We start from the raw sequence: 26,599 nt of genomic DNA on the forward strand, positions 1-26,599 counted from the left end.
AGCTAAGGTTTATCCAAAAAAGTCGCTAGGTTTGTCAGTATGAATATTCTATGGAAAAAAGCCGCTAAAAGGGTCTGAAAGTTGCTAAATCTAGTGCTAAAGTCACGCTTGTGTGTGTGAGACGCGGGAGCTGATGGCAGGGGGCGGTGGATATTTGTGGCGGTCAGTGTGGATATTGTGGATGAGTTCTTCTGTGTCATCACGTTCTATTAGTTCTACAGCTTCAGTTTCGGAACTTTCATGCTTAGTAACACATACAACTGTTCCCTCACCACAGTGCAACAGTGAAAAGGGACCCCTTTCAAACAGTGTTGCGTTCCGAACGTTGTTTAAGCTACATTCATATCATAACAAAAATAAACACCGGTATTCGGTATGAACCGATATACCGCCCAGCACTACTTGAAACATTACTCGTGGGCATTCTAGTGACAGATAATGCAGCTTATGGATTATCATTATATGCTTCGAGGTCTCAGGAATAGCCTTTGTGTTGCTTAAAACTGTCTTCAAATGGGACCATACTGGTTCATACCGGTTCTTTTGCTGTTGTTACTGATTGTACAATCTTGCACACAAACATCAGCAAGACATCTACTTGGTTTGTGGATTTTTCATCTAAAAGATGTAATTAGTATTGCTGATACTTAAACTTGGAAATGGGAAAAAACTTCAATCATAATGTATCAGTGTTCATTTAAGAATCATTTATATACTGTTTTATATATATATATATATATATATATATATTAAATAGAGGTTTAATTTTAGTTCAAGTTGTAGTAATTTTGTTATGTGCTTTTGTCATTTTTAGTCGTTTGTTATACTTCTATTCATTTTTATTTCTGTTTTTGGAATTTCAAATTTTGGAATTAGTTAAACTTATTTAATGTAGCTGCCATGTATTATGTTTTTTTATATTTTGCTTTTATTTTTTAAATTATTTTTATTTAATATTTTGTTTTAATATTTTTAATGTTTCTATTTAGATTTATTTTATTTTTATTTCAGTTTTAGTTTTATTAATTTTAGTGTTTCAACTTATTATTTAACTTACTTTATTTCAGTTAGTTTCCAAGGCAACATTTGCAATTTTCATTTTTTTTAATTTTTTTCATCCAATATTTGATTTCACTCAATTTCAATTACTTTTAGTTAACAGTAACAGCACAGTTAAGTATAAAACTTTGGGTTGTAACTTTGTTTGCACTATGAACATGAATAATACAGTACCTCGAATAGTGTAGCTTTTTGTGGAAAGGTGCACTATAGATGATTGAACTGGCAAAAATCCCATAGATTTAGATAACAGATGCTATAGGCCCCTCCTATCCTTCTTCTAATTTCGCTCCCTTCTCATCCTTTTCTTCTCTTGTGCCTCTCCCCCTCACCTCTTGTCCTTCCATCATCTCTTCTCTGTAATTTTGGAAAGTTGATTTACTGCAGAGGAACATCAGCGTAGTCAGCATCCCCCACCCCACGTCTCGCTCGCTTTCTTTTTGAATCTATAAGGATTACATACCCCATATACTCTGAGCAGCTTTTTGCTCAATAACCGCTGTGCTTCAATCTCCTTACCTCGCCTCTCATCTGAACTGCCGCTTGAAAGCAGCACTGTATTCATGTGCATCGATAGATGCAACTGCTGCTGTTAGAACTGTTTAGAAGTGGGCTTTGGCCCAGTGTTATTAAAGGGGATTTAAAAGTGGTTGAGCTTTTCAGTGATTTAAAGTCACCATAAAATAAAAATGAACAATTCTTACTGTTTTATGGAATATTGCAGTGTTTATTATAAATAATGAATGTGTTCTCGTAATATTTAATCAAAAACATTAACTTCCCCTCCCCTTCACAACAACATCTCTTCTTTGTAAATTCTGTAAATATTATTCTGGGATAGGACTAGTGATGCACTGAAATATTTTTTGTAATTAAACTTAGGTAATTTAGATGAATTTGGTATGTTATTCAGAGTGTCATGTTCTCAGAGATAAATTAAACCATTTGTAGATATCTTTTTTGGATATTTTAGCCAAACCAATTTTACACATTCCTAGCACCATTTTTCGGAACAGTGAAGTATGTTCACACTGCTAACATGTTTACCTAGCTTATCCATGTTGTGTACACATAGACGCTGACAGTCAAAATGCGTCATCAGAGAAACACTAATTTAATGTTAGTGATTTCAGACCTCCAAAACTATTTTTAGTGTAAACCAGAAATAATAATATTTTCAGTAACCAAAATTTCAGTGCATCACTAATTTCAACATTGAATAAATTACATGATTTGACACTAACTGATTGAACTCACTAATGTTATTGTATTTTGATGTCATTATGAGTTAGGTTACTGGTTTATTTCGTGTTAATGGTTTGATGGTACATTTTCCTTACATATTACCTTTCCTGATGGCTCTTGATTACCTTGTGTTTTCAAGCTTCATGAAATTTCAAACATCTCAGAATAAATTTTTAAAAATATATTAAGACACGGGAGGCATTTGCCCACCTACTCATTTCAAACCTGTATGACTTTTTTTCTTTTGTTGAAAAAAAAAAAATGTAGCAGAAGCTACATTCTTTGAGTCTGTCATGCTCTAAAAAGGGCAAAACTAGCATCATAAAAGTCTGTTGCCTTATGATAGCATTGTGTGGGGAACGGACTGAAATTTGAATTGGTCCCAGTTCCTTTTTTTTGTATAGAAAAGAGCAGCTTGGACATTGTAGTAAACATTTGCTGTCATGTTCCATTGAAGAAAGAAAGTCAAATGGGTTTGGAACAACTTGAGAGTAAGTAAATGAATTTTCACTTTTGCGTGTAAAGTGACAGGTCAGGTGTAGGAGACCGCTGATATCGCACTTTTTATTCTTCACATTGGATTCTGGATGAACATTGGATATCGCCCTGTAGTTCTGCACACAGCCAGAGGAATTGCACGCTGTGTTCTCACTGCCCGCTCACTGATGGCACTCTGGGATTAGAGTACGCTCCCTCTGCTCACTCTCTCTTACTGATCCAAGTCAAACACACAGATTGGGGGGTGGGGGCGAAAGGACGAGATAGATAGAAAAGACAGTGAAAGTAGATCTGACCGAGAACAAATAGTTGCTGAATAATACAACACAAATCAATTTCTCACTCTGCCTGGTCGGCAGGTTGGATCGCTCCCGGCCATCTGAGCAGCAATGGCTTCTTTTGTTCTGATGGAGCGAGGGAGGAGAGAGAAAGAGGTTTATTCTTTCACTCTAGCACTCTGCTGCTCTATTCTGCTGTTTCGGACCTTGTGTGTAAAGTCAATCAATGCTTCTCTGCTTTGATGATTTATTTCGTTACAGGAATCCAAGATAAGCTGTGCAAAATTGTTTGCTTTACTTTTTGACCCTTATATTCATAGTATAATAGAGAGATGTTTGAGCTAAGTGCATAGTGTTATTTCAATATTTTTTATATATTATAGAATTTATTAAGATTTTCATTTCCATTTTAGTTTAAGATTCAGTAATTGTAGTGTTATGTGCTTTTGCCATTTTTATTTTTATTTTTATTTGTTTTTATTTTAATATTTCTGTTTAGCTTTAATTCATTTTAGTTCAGTTTTAGGAATTTCAATTTTAGTTGTAGGAATTTTATGTGTTTTTATCATTTTATTTGTTTTTTTATTTCTATTTATCTTTATTTCAGTTTTACTTTTAGTACACTGTAAAAATGATTTTTCGAAGTTAGGGTTAATTAAAAAGTAAGTAAAATTATTTATTTGAGTTATTCTACTTTAAAATGTTACATTTGATTTAATGTTACTTGTCATTTTTTGTAATTATTTGTGAAATTTACTAGCAATTTCTGAGTGAAAATTATATATTTTTTTCAGTGCAATTTTAGTACTTCAACTTATATTATATAACTTATATTTAACTTATTACTTTCAGTTAGTTGCCAAGGCAAAATTTCAAATTTTCTTTTAAGCTTTTTACATAATTTTTTCATGTTTTTTTTCTTTCAACTATTACAACTAACAAAAACTATTTTAATAATTTTAAACTATAAATATATAGTTCAGTCATGAAACTCTAGATGGCGCAGGCAACTGGTTGTTAACGTAACTGATGATATTCAGAGAGTTAAACGACTTGGCACAAGCTGATTGGTTCATGCTGCATATGCAGCCAATGAACTTACTGCCTTGCATTTATATGGCTGGCTAGCATTCACTAGAGATTCCTGCAGCACGCTTTGAGAGTTTCTCTGAAACTCTCCACCTTCCCCAGCTCCACCTGTATAGATCTGCTATGGGTTATTTTATATGCTATTTGTGCAGCAGCAGTATGTCTTAAATACTCACGGCACCGTATCGCCGTATGCATTGGCAGTAGCAAGTTCCTGTACTTGCTTGCAGCAGCAGCAATAATCTACAACTACAGCAATAACCAACAGCAGCAGCAATTCAGCAGCAGCATAGCAGATCTATTCCGCCAAGACCAAATACATTAACATTGTCATATCCATCACCATGCTAAAATCTTCAGAGAGTTGTCATGATTGAACAACAGTTAAATAGTTTAATTTTTTCAATTAAATTCAAGAATTAATTTACTTACTCTATTTCACCCACTCCACCAACCGCTGAGTTGCATGGGGGATTGTTGGAAATCAGGAGCTGCGAAGGATGTGTCTATGAAAACCAACCAGACGAAGGTATCTCAGTAGACAGGATGTTAAGGACACGTTGGATTCTGACGTTGGCTTTCTACCTCTGTATACTGCCTGTGATGACAACACTTACTTCTGACACTACATTACAGTACATTACACTCCTGAGACATATGGTGTGCAATCATATTTTATCATTTAATAGTACAAGCTTCCTGTGCACATTTATTCTACTTATGAAGTCATACACTGTTAAAAATTGCATACCGTATGTGCTGTTTTGCTCACTCATAGCTCCATAAAACATTAATATGGACTGTAAATTGGACTAAGCAGGAAGGATGAAGCAGGGGAAGGAGGTAACAGGAAGCTGAGAGACAGAGAGCTTATTCTAGCCACAAAAAAAGATGACTTTCTGGCTACAGTAACATCAGGCTTATCCTCGGCAGCTTGTGTGTGAACTGGAGTTTCAGTCCACTGCCTGTCTGCTTCTACACACTACCCTGCCTAGTCTTTCCTTGTCATTTATTCATCTCACTCGGTAAGAATAGCAGCGCCTGAATAAATTAACCAGCACTCCAGTGTCTCTGTGACAAACAGATTGCTCTCAACAACAAGAAAGTTACGACAACGACTAGGGATTTCTCTGTAGCAACCATTACACAAATTGTTATCTCGGTTTACAATATGTATTTATTAATGTGAATAGCTACTAGCTCCACCCACTGCAGTACTCTGCGCTTGTGTTTATATACTAGAGCAGGGCTGCTGCTGGCCAAATGGGTGCCCTAAGCAGAATAGCATTGTTGTGCCCCCTCCTTAAAAAACAAAAAACAAAAAAAACACCTACTATAAAGGGCTCTAGACAGTTACCTATGGCTATAATTGTATTAATACCGTTGTCTGATTGATTTTATAGTCTCAAGCATTCAGAAATCACAGAAAATAAAATCAAGCAGTTTTACTACGATAAAACCATGGTTCATTTTGGTAAGGGTTGTGATGTCCACATGTTTTTGTTGAAATAATTAAGTGGATATTTGAATTAAATGTTTGGTCAATATTAAACAAGGATTTGATCGTCCTGTAAGTGTAACAACAGTAATTATCAGGCCTTTGGTGTCCTTTTGCAGGCATTTGTAATAATGCAAATTGTTTATTTTGTATTAGGCTACATTATGTATTTTAACAGTGATTCAATGAAACCATATGATTATTATTAATTAACCAATCATTATTACCTCATTGTTTTTATATAATACATTTTAAGTCATGAAAACTAGAATATTAAGCCAGATGCGTTGTTGTTGGTGGTGAAATTATTACCGACATTAAAACACGTTGCTAACGTCAACAGTCAAAAAAGTTTCACAGGATTATGAACGTATTTACCTGAAAGTGATGCACGGGCTTCATCTTGGGCTTTTTTGTTTTTCTTTTCTCTGGGGTAAGGGGATAGAAAATACAGTTTGTACAATATAAAAACCATTATATGGAGAGTCCCCATAAAACATGGAAACCTGTGTGTGTGTGTGTATGTAAATGAAGTTAATCAGTCTGCAAACATACGGCAATTTATCAATTTCAGCATGTGTTTCTGCTGTGTGCAGTGTTTGGTTAATTATTAATCTTGGTCTGTTTACAAAGAGGTGCTGTTTGTGTATATTAAAAGCAACAGACATACATTCAAATATGCATGGATATAGTGAGGTACAGCCAAATGCCCAATAATGATCATAGACAGTGTTGTTATCGAATGGTTAGTCTATGAAACACTGAAAATGTTTCAAATGTAAGTATAAAGATAGGGTCAATGGTAAGTGGATTTGTTTTTTAAACCTTATATCTGCACTGCTGCTTATGCTCACCAAGGCTGCATTTATTTGATAAAAAAAAATTATATTGTGAAAAATTATTCAAATTTAAAATAGATGTTTTCTATTTTAATTTATTTTAAAATGCATTTTATTCCTGTGATGGCAGAGCTGAATTTTCAATAGCCATTACTCCAGTCTTCAATGTCACATGATCTTTTAGAAATAATTTGAACATGCTGTTCTGGTGCTCAAGAAACATTTTATTTTATTATCATCAATGTTTAAAACAATTGTACTGATTAATATTTTTATGGAAACTGTGATACATTTTTTTCCCCATTGTTTCATTGGATTGCTTGATGAATAAAACATTCAAAAGAACAACATTTATTTGAAATAAATGTGACATTACATCTTTCTTGTCACTCCTAAACAATATAATGCATCCTTGCTGAACAAAAACCCTTACTGACCCAAAAGCATTTGAACAGTAGTGTATATCTGCAGCATATCATTATTGAACATCAGTTGTAAGATAAGAGATAAGTCAATGTCTTAAGACAACATGTTTTGTTATGTTGTGATCATGACAATATAAGCAGGGGTTAAATTGGGATTCGTTATGTGGGGGGGGGCTCTATGGTATCGAGCATATATATATAATGATACTTTTCAACGAAATTAAAATGCCAGCCCAGTGCCAGTAGTGTTTAATGAGTGAGTCATTGAGTCGTTCATTCAAACGATTCGTTCAAACGGCAGATTCATTAGATGTTTATGCGTGGGCTAATGAAACTTTGATTTAACCGATTCGTTCAAAACACAGAATCAATCAGCAATGAATCGGCTGTTTGCTGTGAGATGCGCTGTGTTTCCCCATAAAATGTAAGTGACCTAATATTGACCCTATTATGAATGTTTAATACAACTGCATTAAATAATATTATGAGATTCTTTTAAATATTTTTGAATATACAAACAAGAAATTATGGTGGAAATGATACTTTTCAACGAAATTAAAATGCCAGCCCAGTGCCAGTAGTGTTTAATGAGTGAGTCATTGAGTCGTTCATTCAAACGATTCGTTCAAACGGCAGATTCATTAGATGTTTATGCGTGGGCTAATGAAACTTTGATTTAACCGATTCGTTCAAAACACAGAATCAATCAGCAATGAATCGGCTGTTTGCTGTGAGATGCGCTGTTTCTGCCTAAAATGTAAGTGACCTAATATTATTGTATTTGCTTATTGAACTGTTTATAGAACTATTAAACAGTCGTAATGGTGAAAACGTTGTTTGATGTTGCCTAACTAACTGCATTTTAAATATAAAAACTTTCCATTTGGAATTTTTACCTCAGGATGCTGAGTTTCTTAATGTTGCGCGTTTTGATTTCTTCTGGAGAGGCTGCATGGGCCTCACCTCAGCAATAGATGCATAATATAAAGTCTATGTGCCGGGGCTCAGCCCGGCCCAATTTAAACCCTGAATATAAGACATACAAATGCACAGCCTTCATAAAAGGTAAAATATAAAAGTAAAACTTTCCATTGAACCATGTGTCCAGGGCAGAGAACACTGCTGTAGGGAAACCGGGTGACTGTTTGATTTATTCAGAAGATTCTCTAATTTTCTCTGGATCTGATGTGTGCTGTTGTAACATTTATGCATATTCTGCATCATCAGTTTCAGCAAGGCATTAATTATATCTTTAAACTTACTTGCCTCCGTTAAAACGTAACCTACAAATGCTTATGTATCGATTAAACCACTTTACACCTCAGCAAGCAATACTGCGTAGTTGTGATTCACCCACACGATTTGGTAACCTAAAATCAATTGATTTACTCTTCGTTTTTTTTTCATATCACAGTTTTTCATATCTACTCTGTGCACATTTCTCATGTGCTGTTGTGGTTATTCATTTTTAGTCTCAGTTTGAATTAAACAATTCAGATATGAGGACACTGATCTGAACATTTTACCTTCGGTTGTACTTTGATTTTGCAGTGAAACATTTATTGTGGTTAGCTCGGAGTTGTTTTGTGATTAAATATGAATTATGAAGGATTTCATCATATAAATGGCTGAATTATATATTAGCATTGTTCATAATTCAATTCAGAGTATTATTTACAGATTATACAGAGGAACTTTGGGACCTTGTGCCCATGTCATTTTGGCAGCTGAACATGCCAGTGGGCACAGCTTACTAGAGTGGCACGCTGCCTATTTATATACCCCTGAAACAGCATTTCTCAGACCTGCGAGGACAGCAGCCAGGGCATCTGCCAAGAGTTAGCCTAACTCAATAGTGCTTTATCCATACTATATCTCCCATAGTCCCTTTCCACCTTTTTAAATTTGGTCTCCTTCCTACTCTTAGTCTGTCTCATCATGATGCTTTTTGACTTCATTTTTCCCTCAGCTATGCCTTCCACATCCTCCCCTCCCTGTGTTGTTTCTTTTCTGCTGCTACAGTACAAACAGGGACAGAAGATCTCCGTGGAAAACGCTGGGAGCGATTAGTCTTCACTCCAGAGTCTTACACTTGCATTTCTGCATCTCTCTTTTTCACTGGCCTCTGCCTCCGTCTCATAATCTCTCCCTCTCATTCGTACTCTATCACTGGCAGTGGTTATTTTTATCTGTTCTGCGGGTTTGCTGGTGAGTGAGTGTACAGGTTGTAGAAGTTCTTGCTGGTGGATTGTGCCCTGGAGAACATGTCCTGATGATTCCTCTCTCAGGAAATCAGAGGAAGTGTTTACAGCTTGTTTGCTCTCAAGTTGTGTGTTAAACTGGTGTTTAGTAGAGTGTGGTTGAACATAACCCCATTATTATTGTTCTTGAGCATTTCTTGGGCATATTTAGGCACAATATGTGAACATAGCTCTTTAAAGACGAATTAAATCATAATTGGAGTTCACTGGCTTTTAGCTCATATCTGGTAGTTAGTGTACTCCTAAAAGTTTAAGTAAATATTTGCGTATTTTCTCTTCAGGAAAAGTGGGCCATAAAAAAAACTGATTGTGCGTCTTGTATTTTGACAGGCAAAGCCAAATGTTTGTCCACTATTTATTCTGGTTATTTATTCTGAAAAATAACATTTCTGTTTTCTTGCATTGATAACAAGACTGAACAAGCTTTCAAGGGGTAATATGATGCGCCTTCAATTTTTCCTTTCTCTTTGGAGTGTTACAAGTTCTTGGTGCATAAAGAAGGTCTGTAAAGTTGCAAAGACTAAAGTCTCAAATCCAAAGAGATATTCTTTATAAAAGTTAAGAGTCAACCACGCCTACCTAAAACGGCTCGTTCTAACACGCCCCCACATATCTACCTCACTATGTGGGAAGATTTGCATAACGCCGCCCAAATGTTCACACAAAGAAAGAAGGCGTAACTTTTATTCTCGCTGTAGTATCGTTGTTGCTGCCACCGCCATGTCGTGAAGGCGCTGTGTGTTTCGTTGTGAAAGTGAAACTACTTTGTTTGGCCTTCCAAAAGAGGACGATATCTGCTTCGTCATGCCTAGAGCTGATCCGTGCTGGTCGCTGAGGAAATACATCAACTTCGCGCTGTGGATCGCCGGATCGGCTTTCACCGTGGACGAAGCGGAGTCCAGCCAGGGGTCGTCACATGTGGTTGCCGCAAACCCGCCGGCCGCTCCTTCGTCGAATCCGATGGCCGCACCGTTCTCAAGCCCGCCGGCTGCCGCTTACTCAAGCCGGCCTCCACTTACTCAAGCACGCGTCCGTTCCTCACTCTAGGCCTCCGGCCTCCGCTCACTCTAGCCCGCCGTGTGTGACGCTGTGTGTTTCGTTGTGAAAGCGAAACTACTTTGTTTGGCCTTCCAAAAATGGACACGACTAGAAATCAGTGGTTAAGTTGTATTTACAACACTGTTCCAGAACACTTCAACCCAAATATTCAGATGTGTGCAGCACATTTTATGGAGGACTGTTTCCTGATCCTGGGAGAGTAGACTACAATGCCGGCTGTTCTGACTCAAAGACTGTAAGTACGTTTTTTATATTTACATCATATGACCCCTTTAAATGGATATATTCTCTGGTCAGTTTTTATCTTAATCTTCCCAGACTGGCAATCATGTGCACACATGCATGATCTGGACTCCAAAAAAATGTATATTTTACATTTTCATTTATTTTTAAAGGTTTAGTTGTTTTACCATTTTATGTGTTTTTAATATGTCTATAGATTTTTTATTATTATTATTTACTATTTTTTATTTTGGTTTTAATTATTTCAGTACATCAAGTTAAACAAAATGAAAATGAGCAATGTTGCTTTGGCAACTAGATTTTTTTTATGGTTTCAGTTTTGGTAAACAATAATAATAGTATTCAATAATAATAGTATTTTTTAGGATTTCAGGATATTTCTATTTATGGTTATTTATGTATATATGTCTTTAGACTTGACATTAATGCATACAGTATAGAGTTGGTTGTTGGTCCTTTGTGGCAGAAACCATTAAGCCAATCTCATTTCCTTTAACATCTTTTCTCTTTTAATTATAATGATGTCAGTTATACTGTATATGATGAATTACAATTACATACGTGAAACAATATGCAATTAATATTTACTCCCCTGTTGTGCAAAGCAAGTAAAATCTGACATCATGATTTGTGAACTTTGGCTGGAGTGGCACCCGACAGCCAGCGGTGCATTATCTGTCGGGTTGCCATGCTCAGCTGAAGAGAGAATGACATTCTGCTAACAGTGTTCGTGATCTGTTGTTTGGAGCACTGCCTGGGCTATACACAATTGCAGTGGCACTACAGCAACACTGCAGCTGGGGGAACTGAAGAGGCTAAGTAAATTAGCATTTAAATCACATCTGACCCGAACTGTGCAAAATGAAATTGAGCAAGCTGAACGCTTATTAGGGGAGGTTGAAAGAGAACTGCATGGTGGGGAGGGGAAGATTAGAAGCGTAGGGTTTGCATAACCGATGTCTCCTAAACTAGCTCTTTTGTTAGTATTGAAGCTAAGCTAACCCTAAAATTTGGTCAACAACAAAAAAAGATATTAGTAATGGTTGTTAGAAAATTAAACCATTGCTGTTCATTAATATCATATAATATAATATAATATAATATTAAATGTTATAGATGTATGTACAAATGAGAATCAATCAAATTACAGAATATATTTTGAGACAAAGTTCTTGTTATTGATTTTCTAGTAATGAAATCAACAGTTTTTCAATAACTAAAGAATGGTATTTGGGTTAAAAAGTGCCCTGATTATCGAGGATAAAAGCACAATTATTCACATCATAATAAATAGCTGGCTTACTTTTCCATTTATTGACATGACATGGTTAGATTCAGATGGTTAATATTTATATGGTTAAAATAATCACCATATTTATAATGAAACTATCAAATAAAAAATATGATACTAACCAAATATCATAATAAAATATTATATTTATTGTGACTACTGTAAATGAATTATTATAGTACCTCCTTCAAGCAGTTTAAGAAACTTTGAGAATCTGTACTTTTTTTTCTGTATTTTTACAATGAACATAGTACAATGACAGTGCACTTATTGAACAAAATTGTAATTATTTATTTCCGTAAAATAAACAGAAAATATTACAAACTACAACGTTTCGGAAGTGATTGCATTAAGCAAGTATTTACTTAGATATTGTATAGAGTGTGGAGTAAAAGGGCCCTGTCACCACCTCATACATTTATATGATTTTTAAACAAAATAAACCACTTTTATGATTTTTGATTTATTATTTTGTAAACCATACTTTATAAATATGGTCTTGCTTGAAAATATGGTCATGCTTCAAAAACTGTACCATATCCATGTTATACATCAAATTACCATTTGATCTGATCACATTTTTACCATCAATCTGGCTGGCAGTAACTTTTTCAAATGTTGCTGTTAAGGGGCGGTCTCACTACACTTTTCATTTCATTGACTTCCATTCATACGCATACGAATGCGGGAGAGCAGGAATGCAAGCTCATGCGAAGAAGTTTCACATTTCGCTACATTCCAGCGAACTCTAACCTGCAAATTCGTATCATGTGAAGCCATGTGACCAATAGGAGACTGATAAGGCACGACATGACCTCGTATCTGAATTTAAAGAACATTAAAACTGCATTAAAACTGCAGTCATGTAGGAAAGTGGAGTAGATTATTTTTGTAGTATGTTTTTACTGTTTGTTATGTGTTGATTTTATGTTTTTAAAAAGATGCTGCAGAGCATGACGTCATATCATGACCACTGCAGTGTTCAAAGAAATTTCATATGCTCAAAGTCTAGTGTGACCACACCTTTAGAATCTTTTCAGTAAAGATCTGCCATCACAATAATAAACATCATATGAGGTGCACACAATCTGTTATGCAATCCCGAAAGAGGCAGCTGGTAATAGCTAACCTTACTGTAGATAACTTTAGAAGAACTTAATGAGAAACTGTCTTTTTAGACCATGATTCCAGTAGATGCCGCTGACATGCCGATAACTCATACTAATGTGACTTAAAGTAGCCCGTAGCCAGTACCCACTGCCCTGTCAGGTCTGCAAGTTCCATTACTCAAATAAAGTCAAAGTGGCAGCTAAATAGTTCTTGTTTGGTAATCTAAAGGGATTGCTTATGCACCTGAATAACCTTTAGTCCATTCTACGTATGGCATATGGTTCATTGTTTCTTTCTATGACGAAATAAGACAAATCATACACATTTTATGGACATCAAGATTTTTTAGACTAACATTTGCTATTGTGCCTCGAGACGGCTGAAAATCTTTTCTGTGTATAATGAGATTTTAATGACCGTTTTTCACAGGTTTGAATATAAACCATTATTCTATCGCACTGAGGATAGAAACAAAACACCATCCCTTCTAGTCCTCTCTCTAACAGTCTTGTGTACTTTAGTATGAGTTTTGATTCATCTCCTACTTTATTGCCAGATATGCAATTTAGTCCACCAGCTCATATTGAGAAACTTTGATGCGCAAAGCCTTTTTACACTAGGTTTCAAAGGGATATGGGAAGCACTGTACCCTTAAAGAGAAAATTTCCTAGAAAAGAGCCATTTTAAAAGATTTAAGAGGTGCTGTGTGTGGGGTTTAGGGAAAGGCTAGATCACCAATGGCAACATAATTTGGCAGAAATAAAAAATCAGCTGATCACAGTGCACGTCTGCAGTTCTTCTGAAATCATTTGAGATTGCAGTAAAGAAAAAGGTAAGATGTTGTTTAGTGGCTGCAGTATACATTGCAATGAAGTACATTGCAAGGTCAGTACTGATGCAGGGACAAGGACAAGAAAGCAATACTAAAAGCAGATAATACATGTAAATCATAGTTACAGTTAGAAAATAAATAGGATTATCAATTTTTGAAAGGCGAAAACACTTTTTGGTTGTTGTTGATATTGAATGCTGTTTGTCTGATGAAACTGGACAATTCTATATAATAAAGAAAATATAACACAGGATATAATAGGTGAGTGACTTGTCCTTTCTGTAGTAAAATGGCTGCTGAGAACATGAAACCTGGGAACCAAGGATCCAGTCTAAAGAACATTTTAATAATCTGAAGAACCTTTTTCCACTATAGAGAACCTTTAATGCAATGGAAAGTTAGAAGTCAGAAGTCAGAAAGAGCTTTATTGCCAAGAATGTTTACACACACAAGGAATTTGTCTTGGCGACAGGAGTTTCCAGTGCAGAAGAAAGTACAGACATAGTGCAAACATACATGATAGTGCAGACATACAGAGGAATTTCACAGTAGAGATGAAATATAACACTAATATAAGAAAAACACAAAATGAAAGAATGCAGTATACAGAAGTAGAAATATAGAGAAAATTAATATTAAAACATATTTAATTGTTTTAATGAATGTACAGATGCTATTTACAAGTGTACAGTTTATGTATATGTGTGTGTATAAAATATATATATATATATATATATATATATATACACCTTGCTACGTGTACTGCTTTAGGCTAACTGAGACTTGTCATTTGCACTTATATATTGTTGCTTTTTTGTTAGTTTTGACTGCTTTTATTGTCCTCATTTGTAAGTCGCTTTGGATAAAAGCGTCTGCTAAATGACTAAATGTAAAAATGTAAATGTAAATGTAGTTTACAAATGTACAATTTTCAGATGCTGTGTATAAATGTGTCAGTTATAATGGACAGTGTTCCATGAATGTTAAAGTTCTTTATGCAACAATTAATGCCAAAAATAACCTTTATTTATAGTCTAAAACAATAGATATATTGTTCAAAATTTAGGCAAATATTTGGAAACCTTCTGGTTGTTAGTAAAACATGTTCATAGTTAATATGATGAACTACACCTGTTGCACGTTTGGGAGAACTGACTTTATACGTCCACTAAAAATCCCCTTGTCACCAAAAATGTGTCAGAAAAATAAAGTTGGTTGTGAGAACGCTATAACATAATTTGTTTGCAGATGCCACTTCGATATTTTGTTGTCTAAAGCCTCTTTCACACAGAAATTCCGGAAAATACACAGATTATGTGTCCCGTGATTTGCCCCTGGATCGTTTGATTGTGGTTCGTTCACACTGCCAGTGTGTTGGTTCTGGCTTTTGTTCACACAGAGCTCGTTCCGGGACTGAACCCGGCAATGTTACTAGGTCCCCAACCCGGGATCGATCCCGGAATCAATCCCGGGACGTGTTTGCGTTCACACAGAAGGCACTCCGGCAATTTTCCGGGACCAACGTGCAGTGTGAAAGGGGTTTAATGCATTCATTCATTTTGAAGCGTGTTGAGGGCCCATGCAGTCTGTGATGCAGGTCAGATACACATCATGCAGAGCAGTTGTGCACAACATTAGGGGAAGTTAATGAATTCTTTGACTGTGCATTAGAGTCAGTGACTCTTCAAGAGTGAGCCAGCCTAAACTCTTTGCGTTATCAGAGCTGGAGATCAATCCTCATTAGCATACTGCTCCCTAGCAACCAGAACATGAACAGGACATCTGTTGTTCTGTAATCGCTTTCTGTCAAACAAAGCAGAAGAACAACATATTATCTTATTACCTGTCCTTCTGCTCACCTTTTGACCTGTCTCATAAAAGTCACTCAGTGTTGATTCATCCTAGTGACTTGATTTTTGAATCTGTTAACCAAAAACATGAATCATTATGCCACTAGGTGGACTAGCAGGTGGATTATAATAGCTGGATTATGGGATATATTTTTTCCATTTAATAACATATTCATTCTAAAACACTATAACTTAACGAAATAAAGTGGATATTATTAATATATTGATTTATTTTGTTGGTTTGAATGTTTGTCAAGATGAGGTTTCGTATCTTCTAGTGCGGGTCATTTGGTACACTACAGTGAATCTTAAGCAATTCAGTGGTGCTTCTTTTAGACACTATGCCCAAACAATTGAAGTTAGACAGGCTTCAAGCATTCATATTTTTAAAAAAGCAAGTTAAGATTAAGGTACTTATATTGATATCAATATTTATTGATCTTGATATTGTGTAAAAACCCATTGTCAGTGTTCTGTGTTTTTATGTTTGTAATTTACCTTTGCCCTTTGAGCTGTTTATGTATGAAAAGTGCTATAAAAGAAAGTTTTATTATTAATATTACTCATATTTTTAATTCATGTATAAACTAAAACAATGATTACTGTGAATGTAAAAAAACAAATAAATTCTCCTCTTAAGGATCCACCTATATTTATATTGTTTGTCTTTCACAGGTTTTGACAGCTCTGTGGGCAATAATCTCTGAGAAAGACAAATTTATTTATGAATTAAATGCAATTCAGTCATCATTTCTGTTTAATAGCTTCAACAAAGCAAAACTAAACTCTTTTCAAACTATCCCTAATTGGAAATCTCTGTACTGAGAGATTTGAGAAATGGTGTGCAAGTACCATAAGCATCTTCTACGCAAATCAGTTAGCCTCCATTAAAAGCATTTTCAATAGGCTACTCTGTTTTCGTCATTTTTATTGTGTATTGACATCATTCATTCATTTATCCACAACCACATTGAGGATTGTGTGCACAAGTAAATCTGGTCTTCAGTGCACTTTCTTTTGTCCCCTTGCTGAACTGAATGTACAACACGCCTCCTTTATTTCAATCATTGTCTGTCAACAAACCGTTACTCATTGGTAAAATTAGCTTCATACTGGAAAAGCTCTTATGTTGCTGAGCTTCCATCATGGTACTGAAAAATGTTAGTTAGTTAGTTCACTAGCATCGCTCCCCAGGACTGCATGGAAGTGAGCAAGAACGATTAATTCACTTCATTCATATCAGAGTACAGCGAAGCAAACTCATCCATCTTTACAGTGATCCAGCTTCATTTATCTTCAATGCAGTGTTGAGGTAAATATGAACGTCATCCTGACCATTCTCAAAGGTCAGAATACAAGACGCCATTTATTTACTTGCGAGCCATGTTTTGTAAGTCATTACTACAGTCCGTTGTGGTGCATGCTGGCTGGGATGTTATCAGTCTCATTTCGTGGGCAGGTTGAGGAATGGTGTTGTTAGCTAAAGAGCCGCCTGAAGGTTAGTGTTCATATTGATGGATGAAGAAGGGATTTAGCTTATTTCTGTAGCGTTACCCTCACACCATGGAAGAAATACCAACAAGTCAAGCGTAGGGAAATGACCCAGCCTCACAAACTGTTCATTATAAAATAAAACCTGAAGGAAATTACGGTCCTATCTCCTTTCTCAAAGCTCTTTGTTAAATTCACTCTTGTGTCCTTTTTCCCCTTTTCCACGCCCCCTCCCTTGGGTTCAGGTGCTTCTATTGGCTTACTTCATTAAGTGGAAGCTGATTGTCTTTTCCTATGGGACCTTTTTGTGATATATGCAATAAGGCTGAGTGAGGGATTGTGGGAAACCAGTGATTAACTGTGGATATTCAGAGGGGCACTGTTGGTTCAGAAGCCGTTGCTTTCTCAGGCTTGCTACAGAAACTCTCGACAATGGAAACTTTTAAATCTGAGAAAGAATTGTTACTCATCTATCATGCATTGTTGTCATCCCACGCACCATTTTCCATTACAGCCACTAGATAACTTATGACAAATGTGCTATGAAATATGAGGCTTTTCTTGGCTCGCTTCATTTCAAAGCAGATGTTTCTGAGGGCACTCTCTTAGAAGCAAGTCTCCTACAGCAGTGCACTAAGCTGGTAATTAGCTTTGTTTACACTCTGAAGAAGCTTTTCTCTATTTATCCTCCTCTTCCTTCTTTGAGAATGATTGATAATAGAGATACTTTTCACATCATTAAAGAAATAGTTCACCTTAAAATGAATATTATTTACTTGCCGTTGTGTTGTTGCAAACCTGTATGACTGATTTTCTTCTGTGGATCTGTGTTTGTATTTATTTATTTAGATTATTATTTGTTATGAATTTCCTGGCCAATCTTTTTAATATAATGAAAGTAAATGAAGACTGAGGTTTTAAATAAGCCACAAAAGTCAAGTTTTCAGTGATTAACGGCTTAAAGTTAGGTCTGTTCCTTACACAAAGTTATCAAATGGCTTAAAAGGACTCAGAATATACTAATATGTACCAATTTGATGATAGTTTTTGTGTACTTTTTGAAACTCGACGGCTTCAGTTCTCTTTCATTGTCACTGCATAGTTTGACCATTTTATTAAGGGAAATTTCTCCTTTTGTGTTCCACAGAGGAAAGAAATTAAAAAAAGGGGTGTGGAATGGCGTAAACAAGATGAGTGAACCTTTCCTTTAGGAATATAATAATAATACTGCCGTTTGCATTTGTCAGTACTGTTTGTATTCCTGTCACCACATTCGTATTCAGCTGGAAACCATAAGTAACATTACAGAGCTAAATGTGTTAAAGGTCCCATATTGTCAAAACTGAAATTTCCTGGCTTTTTTCACGATTACTGAGGTCTAGGGGCTATTTAACTACCATATAAGTTTCAAAACAGTCAGTCCACAGTAAAATGCACACAGCCTGCTTAAAGTTCTAGCTATTTTTCACGAACCGTTGTGACTTCCGTAAAAAGTTGACGTCAGAACTACACAGTCACTGCCTTCAGTCACCACCCCGAGCACCGCCCACCGTCCCATTCTCCTTTTGCCAAACCCCCAGACAACATCGCGTCCATGCTGAGGTGGATCATATCTAACGTGTATAGTAAAGACAAACTCACCAGATCGGCCGACCTGTAACGTTACACTCTCACTCAAAGGATGGACGATCTGACAGGATTGTTACTATGAGGTGGATCACATCTAACGTGGGTAGTAAAGACAAACTCACCGTGTCTATCTAGTCATGATGAAGATTTCAATTTCAGCAGGCAACAGTTTTTTCAGCTACATTATTGTTCCAGCCACAATTAATCATAACAATGTATATACAATTACAAATGATTATATATAAATCGTCAGTTTGTTGTTTTACACACATGCACACAGACATTATTTCATACACGACATAGTTGTGAGATGCAAGAAACATAGACATATGGCAAGAAATCTGTAGACGCACCCATAACAACAAAAGACAATACTTTATTTAACCTTTTCTGATAAGAAGTGTGCGCTGCAAACGCGAGCATTTTTGACGATCCTTTCTGTCCAGTCTGCTCGTTTTATCGCGTTTAACCACAGCTGTCGTCGTTTTTTTGTCTGGCAGTGTCAGCAGATATGCGATGAAATTTCTAATTTGAGGCTGTATTACCTTGATTCTGGCACCCAACATCACAACAAGATGATATTTTAAGCTCCTTATGTAGCCGAATCTGCGCCGGTTTGAATGGGCCACCTCCAGTTTCCCCTTTGTTTTGCTGACTCCAGCTAGCGCTGTGACGTCGGCTGACCCTAGTTACCTGTGGTTGGCCTGGCCGTGCGTCACTCAGAAAACAACAGGCCAATCAGAAGAGAGGCTCATGAATATTAATTAGACAGACCAAAATCGACCTGTTCTCAGCAGAGCTCCTGAGAGAGGAGCTGTAAAAATATATTGAGATGATTTTTGGTACTTATACCGCAAATATATATTCTTAAGGACATCAAAACCTAAAATAAAACTCCAGAAAGGTGTACAATATGGGACCTTTAACACACATGGTTCAATCAACAACAAATACAGAGAAATGTATCATAGTATTTGCCTGTTCTTTAAAGTGAGATATGTTTATGCAACAAATGTATGTACTAGATTTATAATTTGTATACTTTTTTCTTTTTTTTGGAGGTACTTCTTTTGGGCATCTGTGATGTCTGATTTGTGAACTAACTGTTCTTTTGAACTTCTGGTTCATTTTAATGATTTGGTTGAACCGATTCTCAACATACTTGTAAATCACTTATTAGGGAGAAATTAAGGTGTAAAACTAATTAAAACTAAACTAAACTAAGTTCATTGTTGTATTTAAATCATAAATGCATGTATCATAAATAAATCCATGCATCATAAAGCGATTGTATCGGATTTCTAATCAGGCACCAAACAGAGTACCCATCATTTTTTTAACAAGTTTAAAAGTTTGCACAATGAGTGCTGCATTTTTAAGATGGCATGTGAAATTGAAAACATCTTTTTTTCTTTTCTTTTTCTTTTTTGGATGCTTGAATGCATCCTGTGAATGTTAAGAAACATATCTAATTTGGGTCTGGTGGACCCTAATTAGACATGTTTTCCTTAAGATCAGCTAGTCAACTAGTCATTCATACCACCCACCAACAAATGCATTATGAAAATATGCAGTTTTACCGATCTGTAGGATAGATGAAAGATTACGCATTCTTGTTCGGAATGAATAATGCTCCTTTTTCTCCCAGTTAATTGGTCCTTCTGCGTGTGGTTGCCATTATGCATGAGCATTTACAAATCCTTTAAAATCCATTTACAAATCTCTCTTGTTTTTTTCTCTCCAGTTTGTGGCGCAGCCAAACTGTCAGCAGCTCTTGGCCACACAATGGTATGACGGCTTTCCTGGCTGGCGGCGCCGTCACTGGGCAGTTAAGCTGGTCATGTGCTTCATTATCGGCCTGCTCTTCCCTGTCTTCTCGCTGGTCTACCTGCTGGCTCCAAAAAGCACACTGGGGCTCTTCATCAAAAAACCCTTCATCAAATTTATTTGCCACACAGCCTCCTACCTCACCTTCCTCTTCCTTCTCCTTCTGGCTTCACAGCATGTGTGTGTGTGAGTGTGTGTGATGATAAATGGTCCAAGCCATATAATTTATGTTCTGTTTTGTGTTTGGACATGTTCTCAAGAATTACATTTACAAGCCATAAATGTTTGTGTGAATGTTCGTGTCTAAGTGTATTAGTATTTTATAGTATGATTTCAAAACGTGGGAATTTACTGTAAAAAAAAAAAAAAAGTTAATTAAAAAGATTTTTTACAATTGTAAATAAAACAAAGAGTATCTTTTACAAGAAAATGGTATTTTGTTTTTTCTACTTTTTACACTTTTTTCAGTGTTACTTTCTTTTTTTCTTTGTAATTGTTTGTGAAATTTTCTAATTATTGTTCTAAAATTGTTCTTTTTTACTTTTTTTCAGTGTAGAGGGTGAATTTATTAGACAGTTAATATTGTGGTCTTAGTCCCAGTAGAGAACATAATTTAAAGCAAGAAGAGCTCAGCCATGCCTGGCACTGAAATCCAGCCTTATTTCTCTGCCCACTGAAACATGGAATTGAGGGATGGTGCTGAGGGGAGAAGGCATCTCGTTCCACCCTCAAGTGAAGTTATGCAAGGCAAAAGCTCAGGAAATGTCTTAAGAACCTGTTAAAACTTTGACTCAACTGCCTGGAATAAGGCATATCCAGAACAAAAAATAATGGAAGAACTTCCCCATGCTATAGCTTCCTCATTCTGCATCTTTTCCATTATTATTATTATATATATTTTTTTGCATCTGTTCGTCTGTATTGTTACAGCACTTGATTCACTCAAGGAATTATGCAGATTAGGTAATGGTGCAAACACACCCACAAAATTAGTGTTAATTGCAATTTGCATTGCAATTTTTATTGCACCACTGCAATCCAGGCATTTGAATCGACTCTTTAAAATTCAAAATTGTGCTCGACTACACAGCACATCTGTATACATGACAGTTATCAAACTCTTTTCCATCTTTTGATCATCATTTGATGAATTACTGCTGCCATGATCACTGGAAAATGTACACAAACATCCCTTTTAAATACAATTACCGTAATCTCCTGTAGGTGGTAATAGCACAGTGTTAACTGCATCAGGCAAATAAGCCAATCCATTCACGTATATGAATCCGATCCATTGAGCCACATTTGCATAAAAAGGAGGCTTATTTGCCCAGAAACAAATGACAGTGACTTGGCAATGAATTTAAATATGCATGATGCAGCGCTATACCATTGCATTTAGCACCTGGTTATGTTGGACTGTGGGTGTTAAAGTACGTGAATAAGGCTAAAAATGGACTCTACACAAATGTGCAAACAGCCAACTATCTGTAAGTATGGTCCCATTGTACATACACTAATGATTAAAAATGTATAAAATAAGTAGCACTACCGTTTTCAACACTGATAATCATAAGCATTGTTTCTTGAGCAGCAAATCAGTATATTAGAATGATTTCTGAAGGATCATGTGAAATTGAAGACTAGAGTAATGATGCTGAACATTCAGTTTTGCCACCACAGAATAAACTTTTAATTTATTATAGTAATAATAAACTAAACATACATAGTCATTTTTACTATTTTTGAATAAATAAATGCGTCCTTGGTGAGCATAATGCCGAGTTCACACTGCATGATTTTCAAACTCGTCGGATCGCCGTTGTTTTCACACTGCGTGACTATCTGGGGTAGCATTCAGTTGCTGCTGTGTTCACATTGCACGATGGATCGGCGACAGGGGGTTTCACACTGCATGACTTCACAATAGGAAGAATCGCCGACAGCTCTGTCTGGTCCGCAAACTACGTTTCACAACAAAACACATGCGAGAAGTGATAAGGAAATAACGCGAAAACCCGCGTGCGTCAGACCGGAGTTCTCGAGTGAGACTGGAATTATTAAAAATATATATATAGCCCGCAAATTGTCTGTGAGCTGATTTCCAGCTACAAGGAGAAAAAGAAAAACAGATCTGCAATTTCGCAAAACCTGTCGGCGAGTGAAAAATTGGGCTAAAATCGTGCAGTGTGAACTCGGCATAAGAGTCTTGCACTACTATTGCATTGTTTGCATAACTAGAAGCAATTGTGTGTAACATACTTGTGTAAAGTACATTTTAAACTTAAGACACAGGGTTTTGCACTTATTTCAAGGCACTAAATGGGAACAACATAGAGTTCTAACAATGAAACTAAAGGATAAATAATGAATAATATTTCTGAATGTTTTTTATTTCCTCTCCAGTATAACAGTTCTCGTCCACGAGAGGAATGGGAGATGTGGCATCCGACACTGATCGCTGAGGCTTTATTTGCCATTGCTAACATCTTCAGCTCACTTCGGCTCATCTCCCTCTTCACGGCCAACTCTCACCTTGGCCCGCTGCAGATTTCTCTTGGCCGCATGCTGCTGGATATCCTCAAGTTCCTCTTCATCTACTGTCTAGTGCTGCTGGCCTTCGCTAATGGACTCAACCAGCTTTACTTTTACTACGAGACCGAGGCAGCAGATGAACCCAGCCACTGCAAGGGGATCCGCTGTGAGAAACAGAACAATGCATTCTCTACGTAAGTTTATTACTTATCTATCATATTATGTTATATATTTAGAAAGCTATTGGAGGCCCTTTTTAAATAGTTTAAATATAGAGTGTTGCATTGATGATGTGTTTTTGTAGGCCAACCCTGAAGTTGGCATCACCCTGGTTTCTGGTTCCCAAAAGGATTGTTCCATTTATTTTTGTATTATTGCAGAAAAAAAAAAGTTTATGATTATTACACATTTTTTGTCATAGTAATCTTCACAAATGAATACAACTTTTATGAATTTTGAAGCATATATACTAAATAAAACCATCAGAAGTAAAAAAGCTAAATGATAGGCTATAAACTAATTCTACCACGATCAAAAGACTTCACTGCCACTAGCTTAGTAGCTTCTGACAACTCTTCCATTTTCCCTCAAAGTTTGAGTTAAAATAGTTAGCAAATATGCAATTATAAACACAAAAATGCTGTACAAGTAGACTAGTGAGTAGATGAGTTTACTTGTTCTTGTGTAATGATGTTTAATGTCCTCAACAACCTCTGTAGTTCAGTTTAGCCGCTTGTTAACAGCCACCAAGGTAAAAACGTAAAAAAATAAAAATAAAAAAACACAGGAAGGTAGGTTACTGATGTATTTTATGTTAGAATAATACAACGTGAAAATATCTTGAGCTTGTGTTAACCACAGACCTTATTTCAGGCATTTAACCAAAAACCCATTTTTTTAAAAAAGCATTGACTTTAGGGTGATGAAACGGGAAGTGCTAAATGCTAACTCATTTACATCATCCCTTACAACATACATTCATCCTTTCCTGCACTGCAGCTCCAGGTCAGCTTCAGTCAATGCCTGATAGGGCAGCGCTGATGCTGCTTCTGAATATTTATCAAGACCTCTTGCTTTTCCAGTGATTTGTTGATCAACACGTCAATAACCACACAATCATCCAACACTGCACAATAATGCAGGTTCAAGAATCACCTCATGAATATTTATGAGAGCAAATGTTGAGAAAGAAGAAACTAAATCTGTGCTGTGTCTCAGACTACAAAACTGCAGCTGCTCTGTGAAATATAAACACCTGAAACACAAAAAACCTGATGTTGTTGAAACGTCTGGGGATTTTCTTGCATTTCCATCAGAATTCAGTTTATTTGCCTGCAGCTGCATATGAGCTGTATGTGGCATTACCACACCGATATATCAAATCCCTTAACCCATATCACATCAGAAGCAGCACGAGCTCCTTCAGGCTTCCTGTGGTGTTTCTCTGAGGTTCAGTCACTGAAGCTCTCCTTCACAGATTAAAGTCTTTGACATTCATGTGGCTTGGGCCTTTCAAAAAGTCACAAAAAAAAACTAATTTTTTCTATTAGCTTCTTTTATTTCTTCTTCTTTTTTAAAAGCCTGTATTGGGAAAATATGTACCATTTAGATACTAATATTTACACTTTAGGTACTAAAATGACCTTTTAAGGTTCTAATATGCAACCTTATTACATTTTGGGTACTGCCCCAGTGACAGTTTTCGTACCTTGTTTAATTTTTTTCGTAGAGCGTAGGTTAAGGAAAATAAACTTCAAAATATATTCTCTGAAAACAGATATTCTGAAATAACTGAGAATTATATTTTACATTTAATATAACTGAATTTAAATAATTAAATATTTTATGTATCCTGCTTTTTTACTGGAAAAATTCTGCTTAAAAAATTCAGCTTTTTTTTTTTTTTTCAGTGCATAGAGGCAAAATAGATTTCTGAGGCCAGATTTTACACACGCCAGTATGCTCAGAACATATTCATGTCTTCTCTATATTATTTTGGCCTTTCAATTCGAAAGCTTCAAATGCCAAGTGTTGGCTGAAACGGCACTGCATGTGGAGGGCTGCTGGCTCTAGTGGGCTGCCAGTTGTTATGTCACTATCTTTGACAAGTCAGTGAGGTGCTTGAGGCAAACCTGTGTGCCTCCATTAGGGCTTCACCATGGCAGGTCTGTCACGGCAGTCCTGTGGTTAAAGTGCTGGCCACGCTTTATTTTTTATTAATTTATTATATCAGTGACATTGAATGCACCAAAAATATAACATGGATGCAACCTTCTAAATCCAGCCAATGTGTTCAAAATGGACACCACTATTCACAGCTTGTGCACAGATATATCGATGCCCTCCTCGGAAATGTCATGCCCATTTAAACTGGGGTCACTTACCTTACTTACCTTGTCACATTTTTAGCCACATGGATTTAAAGAAATCAAGCATCAAGTGTTAATCACAAGCATATCAAAATCATATCAAGCATATCTGTTTGTAGAGCGTTTTCTTTCAATTAATACTGAAATATATAATATACATGAAATTACCCTGTAGCAGATTTATACAGGTGGAGCTGGGGAAGGCGAAGGGTTTCTGAAGCACGCTGCAACTGCTACAGCAAGCACTAGCTGAGTATTTGAATGTTGAGCTGCAAGCTTATTGGCTGTTGATGTGATCATAATGAGTTAGAAACTATTGACCTATGCCATCTAGAGTTTCATGACAGAACTGTTTGTATGTATGTATATATATATATATATATATATATATATATACAGTCAAACCAAAATTTATCCAGACGCCATCAACATTTCACACATTATCACGGTTTATTCACTATAGTTTAGAAAATGGTAATAAAATATGACAAGAGTTAAACTGTGTCAGAACAAATTCATCTTGATAATGTCAGATAACACGTAAAGGTGACATATCATGAAAATCTGACTTTTCCAGGTTTTAAGTGCTATAATCAGGTCCCCAGTGCATTTACCAACCAAGGAAACGTGAAAAAGATTAACCCAGTAACTTTTTTTTGGTAAGCCTTTTTCTTCAAGCTCTGAGAAAATGAACGCTATACTATTACTGCCCCTTAATCTGTACATTTCCACCCACGGCGCCGTTATTGTGTTTTTGCAAGCAACAACGGTGTATTAGTTCTAATGCCATGGCGAAAATTTGAACAAAACATGCTAACTGTTCTGCCTTTGGCTGCACTGACAAGCACAGAACACTATTTAGAGTCCCAGCCTCAGAGGAGATGAGAGCAGAGGATTTATTTATTTATTTACTGTATATTACACTGCTGCCACACAGATCTAAAATAAACATGCGATTTATTTCCGAGCTGTTTACCTTCACAGACATAACCAACTGTTTTTTTGTAACTCATGTGTGTTTTTAACATAAATTTGTGTGTGAATGAGAACTTAGTTTAGTACTCACATGCTGTGACAGCCGCTTTCTGTACATGTGCTTCGGATATGTGCACTCAGAAAACCGTATATCAGAAGTTTAAACTAATATGGTTTAAAATGCATGATTTCAGCG

The 26,599-nt window shown here is 36.1% G+C and overlaps 1 protein-coding gene across 1 annotated transcript in view; it reads left to right on the top strand.

Annotated features, from left to right (window-relative positions):
• Nucleotides 1-26,599, top strand: part of LOC107665932 (short transient receptor potential channel 5-like) — a 79,803-nt gene that overhangs the window by 43,996 nt on the left and 9,208 nt on the right. The window contains exons 4-5 of the mRNA XM_016456993.1: nt 20,442-20,702; nt 22,931-23,253. Of these exons, the coding sequence (XP_016312479.1) occupies nt 20,442-20,702; nt 22,931-23,253 (584 nt within the window). The remainder of the gene's footprint in view (nt 1-20,441; nt 20,703-22,930; nt 23,254-26,599) is intronic.

Source organism: Sinocyclocheilus anshuiensis, unplaced genomic scaffold, assembly GCF_001515605.1.
Source record: "Sinocyclocheilus anshuiensis isolate Anshui unplaced genomic scaffold, SAMN03320099.WGS_v1.1 scaffold775, whole genome shotgun sequence".
NCBI classification, from domain to species: Eukaryota; Metazoa; Chordata; class Actinopteri; order Cypriniformes; family Cyprinidae; genus Sinocyclocheilus; species Sinocyclocheilus anshuiensis.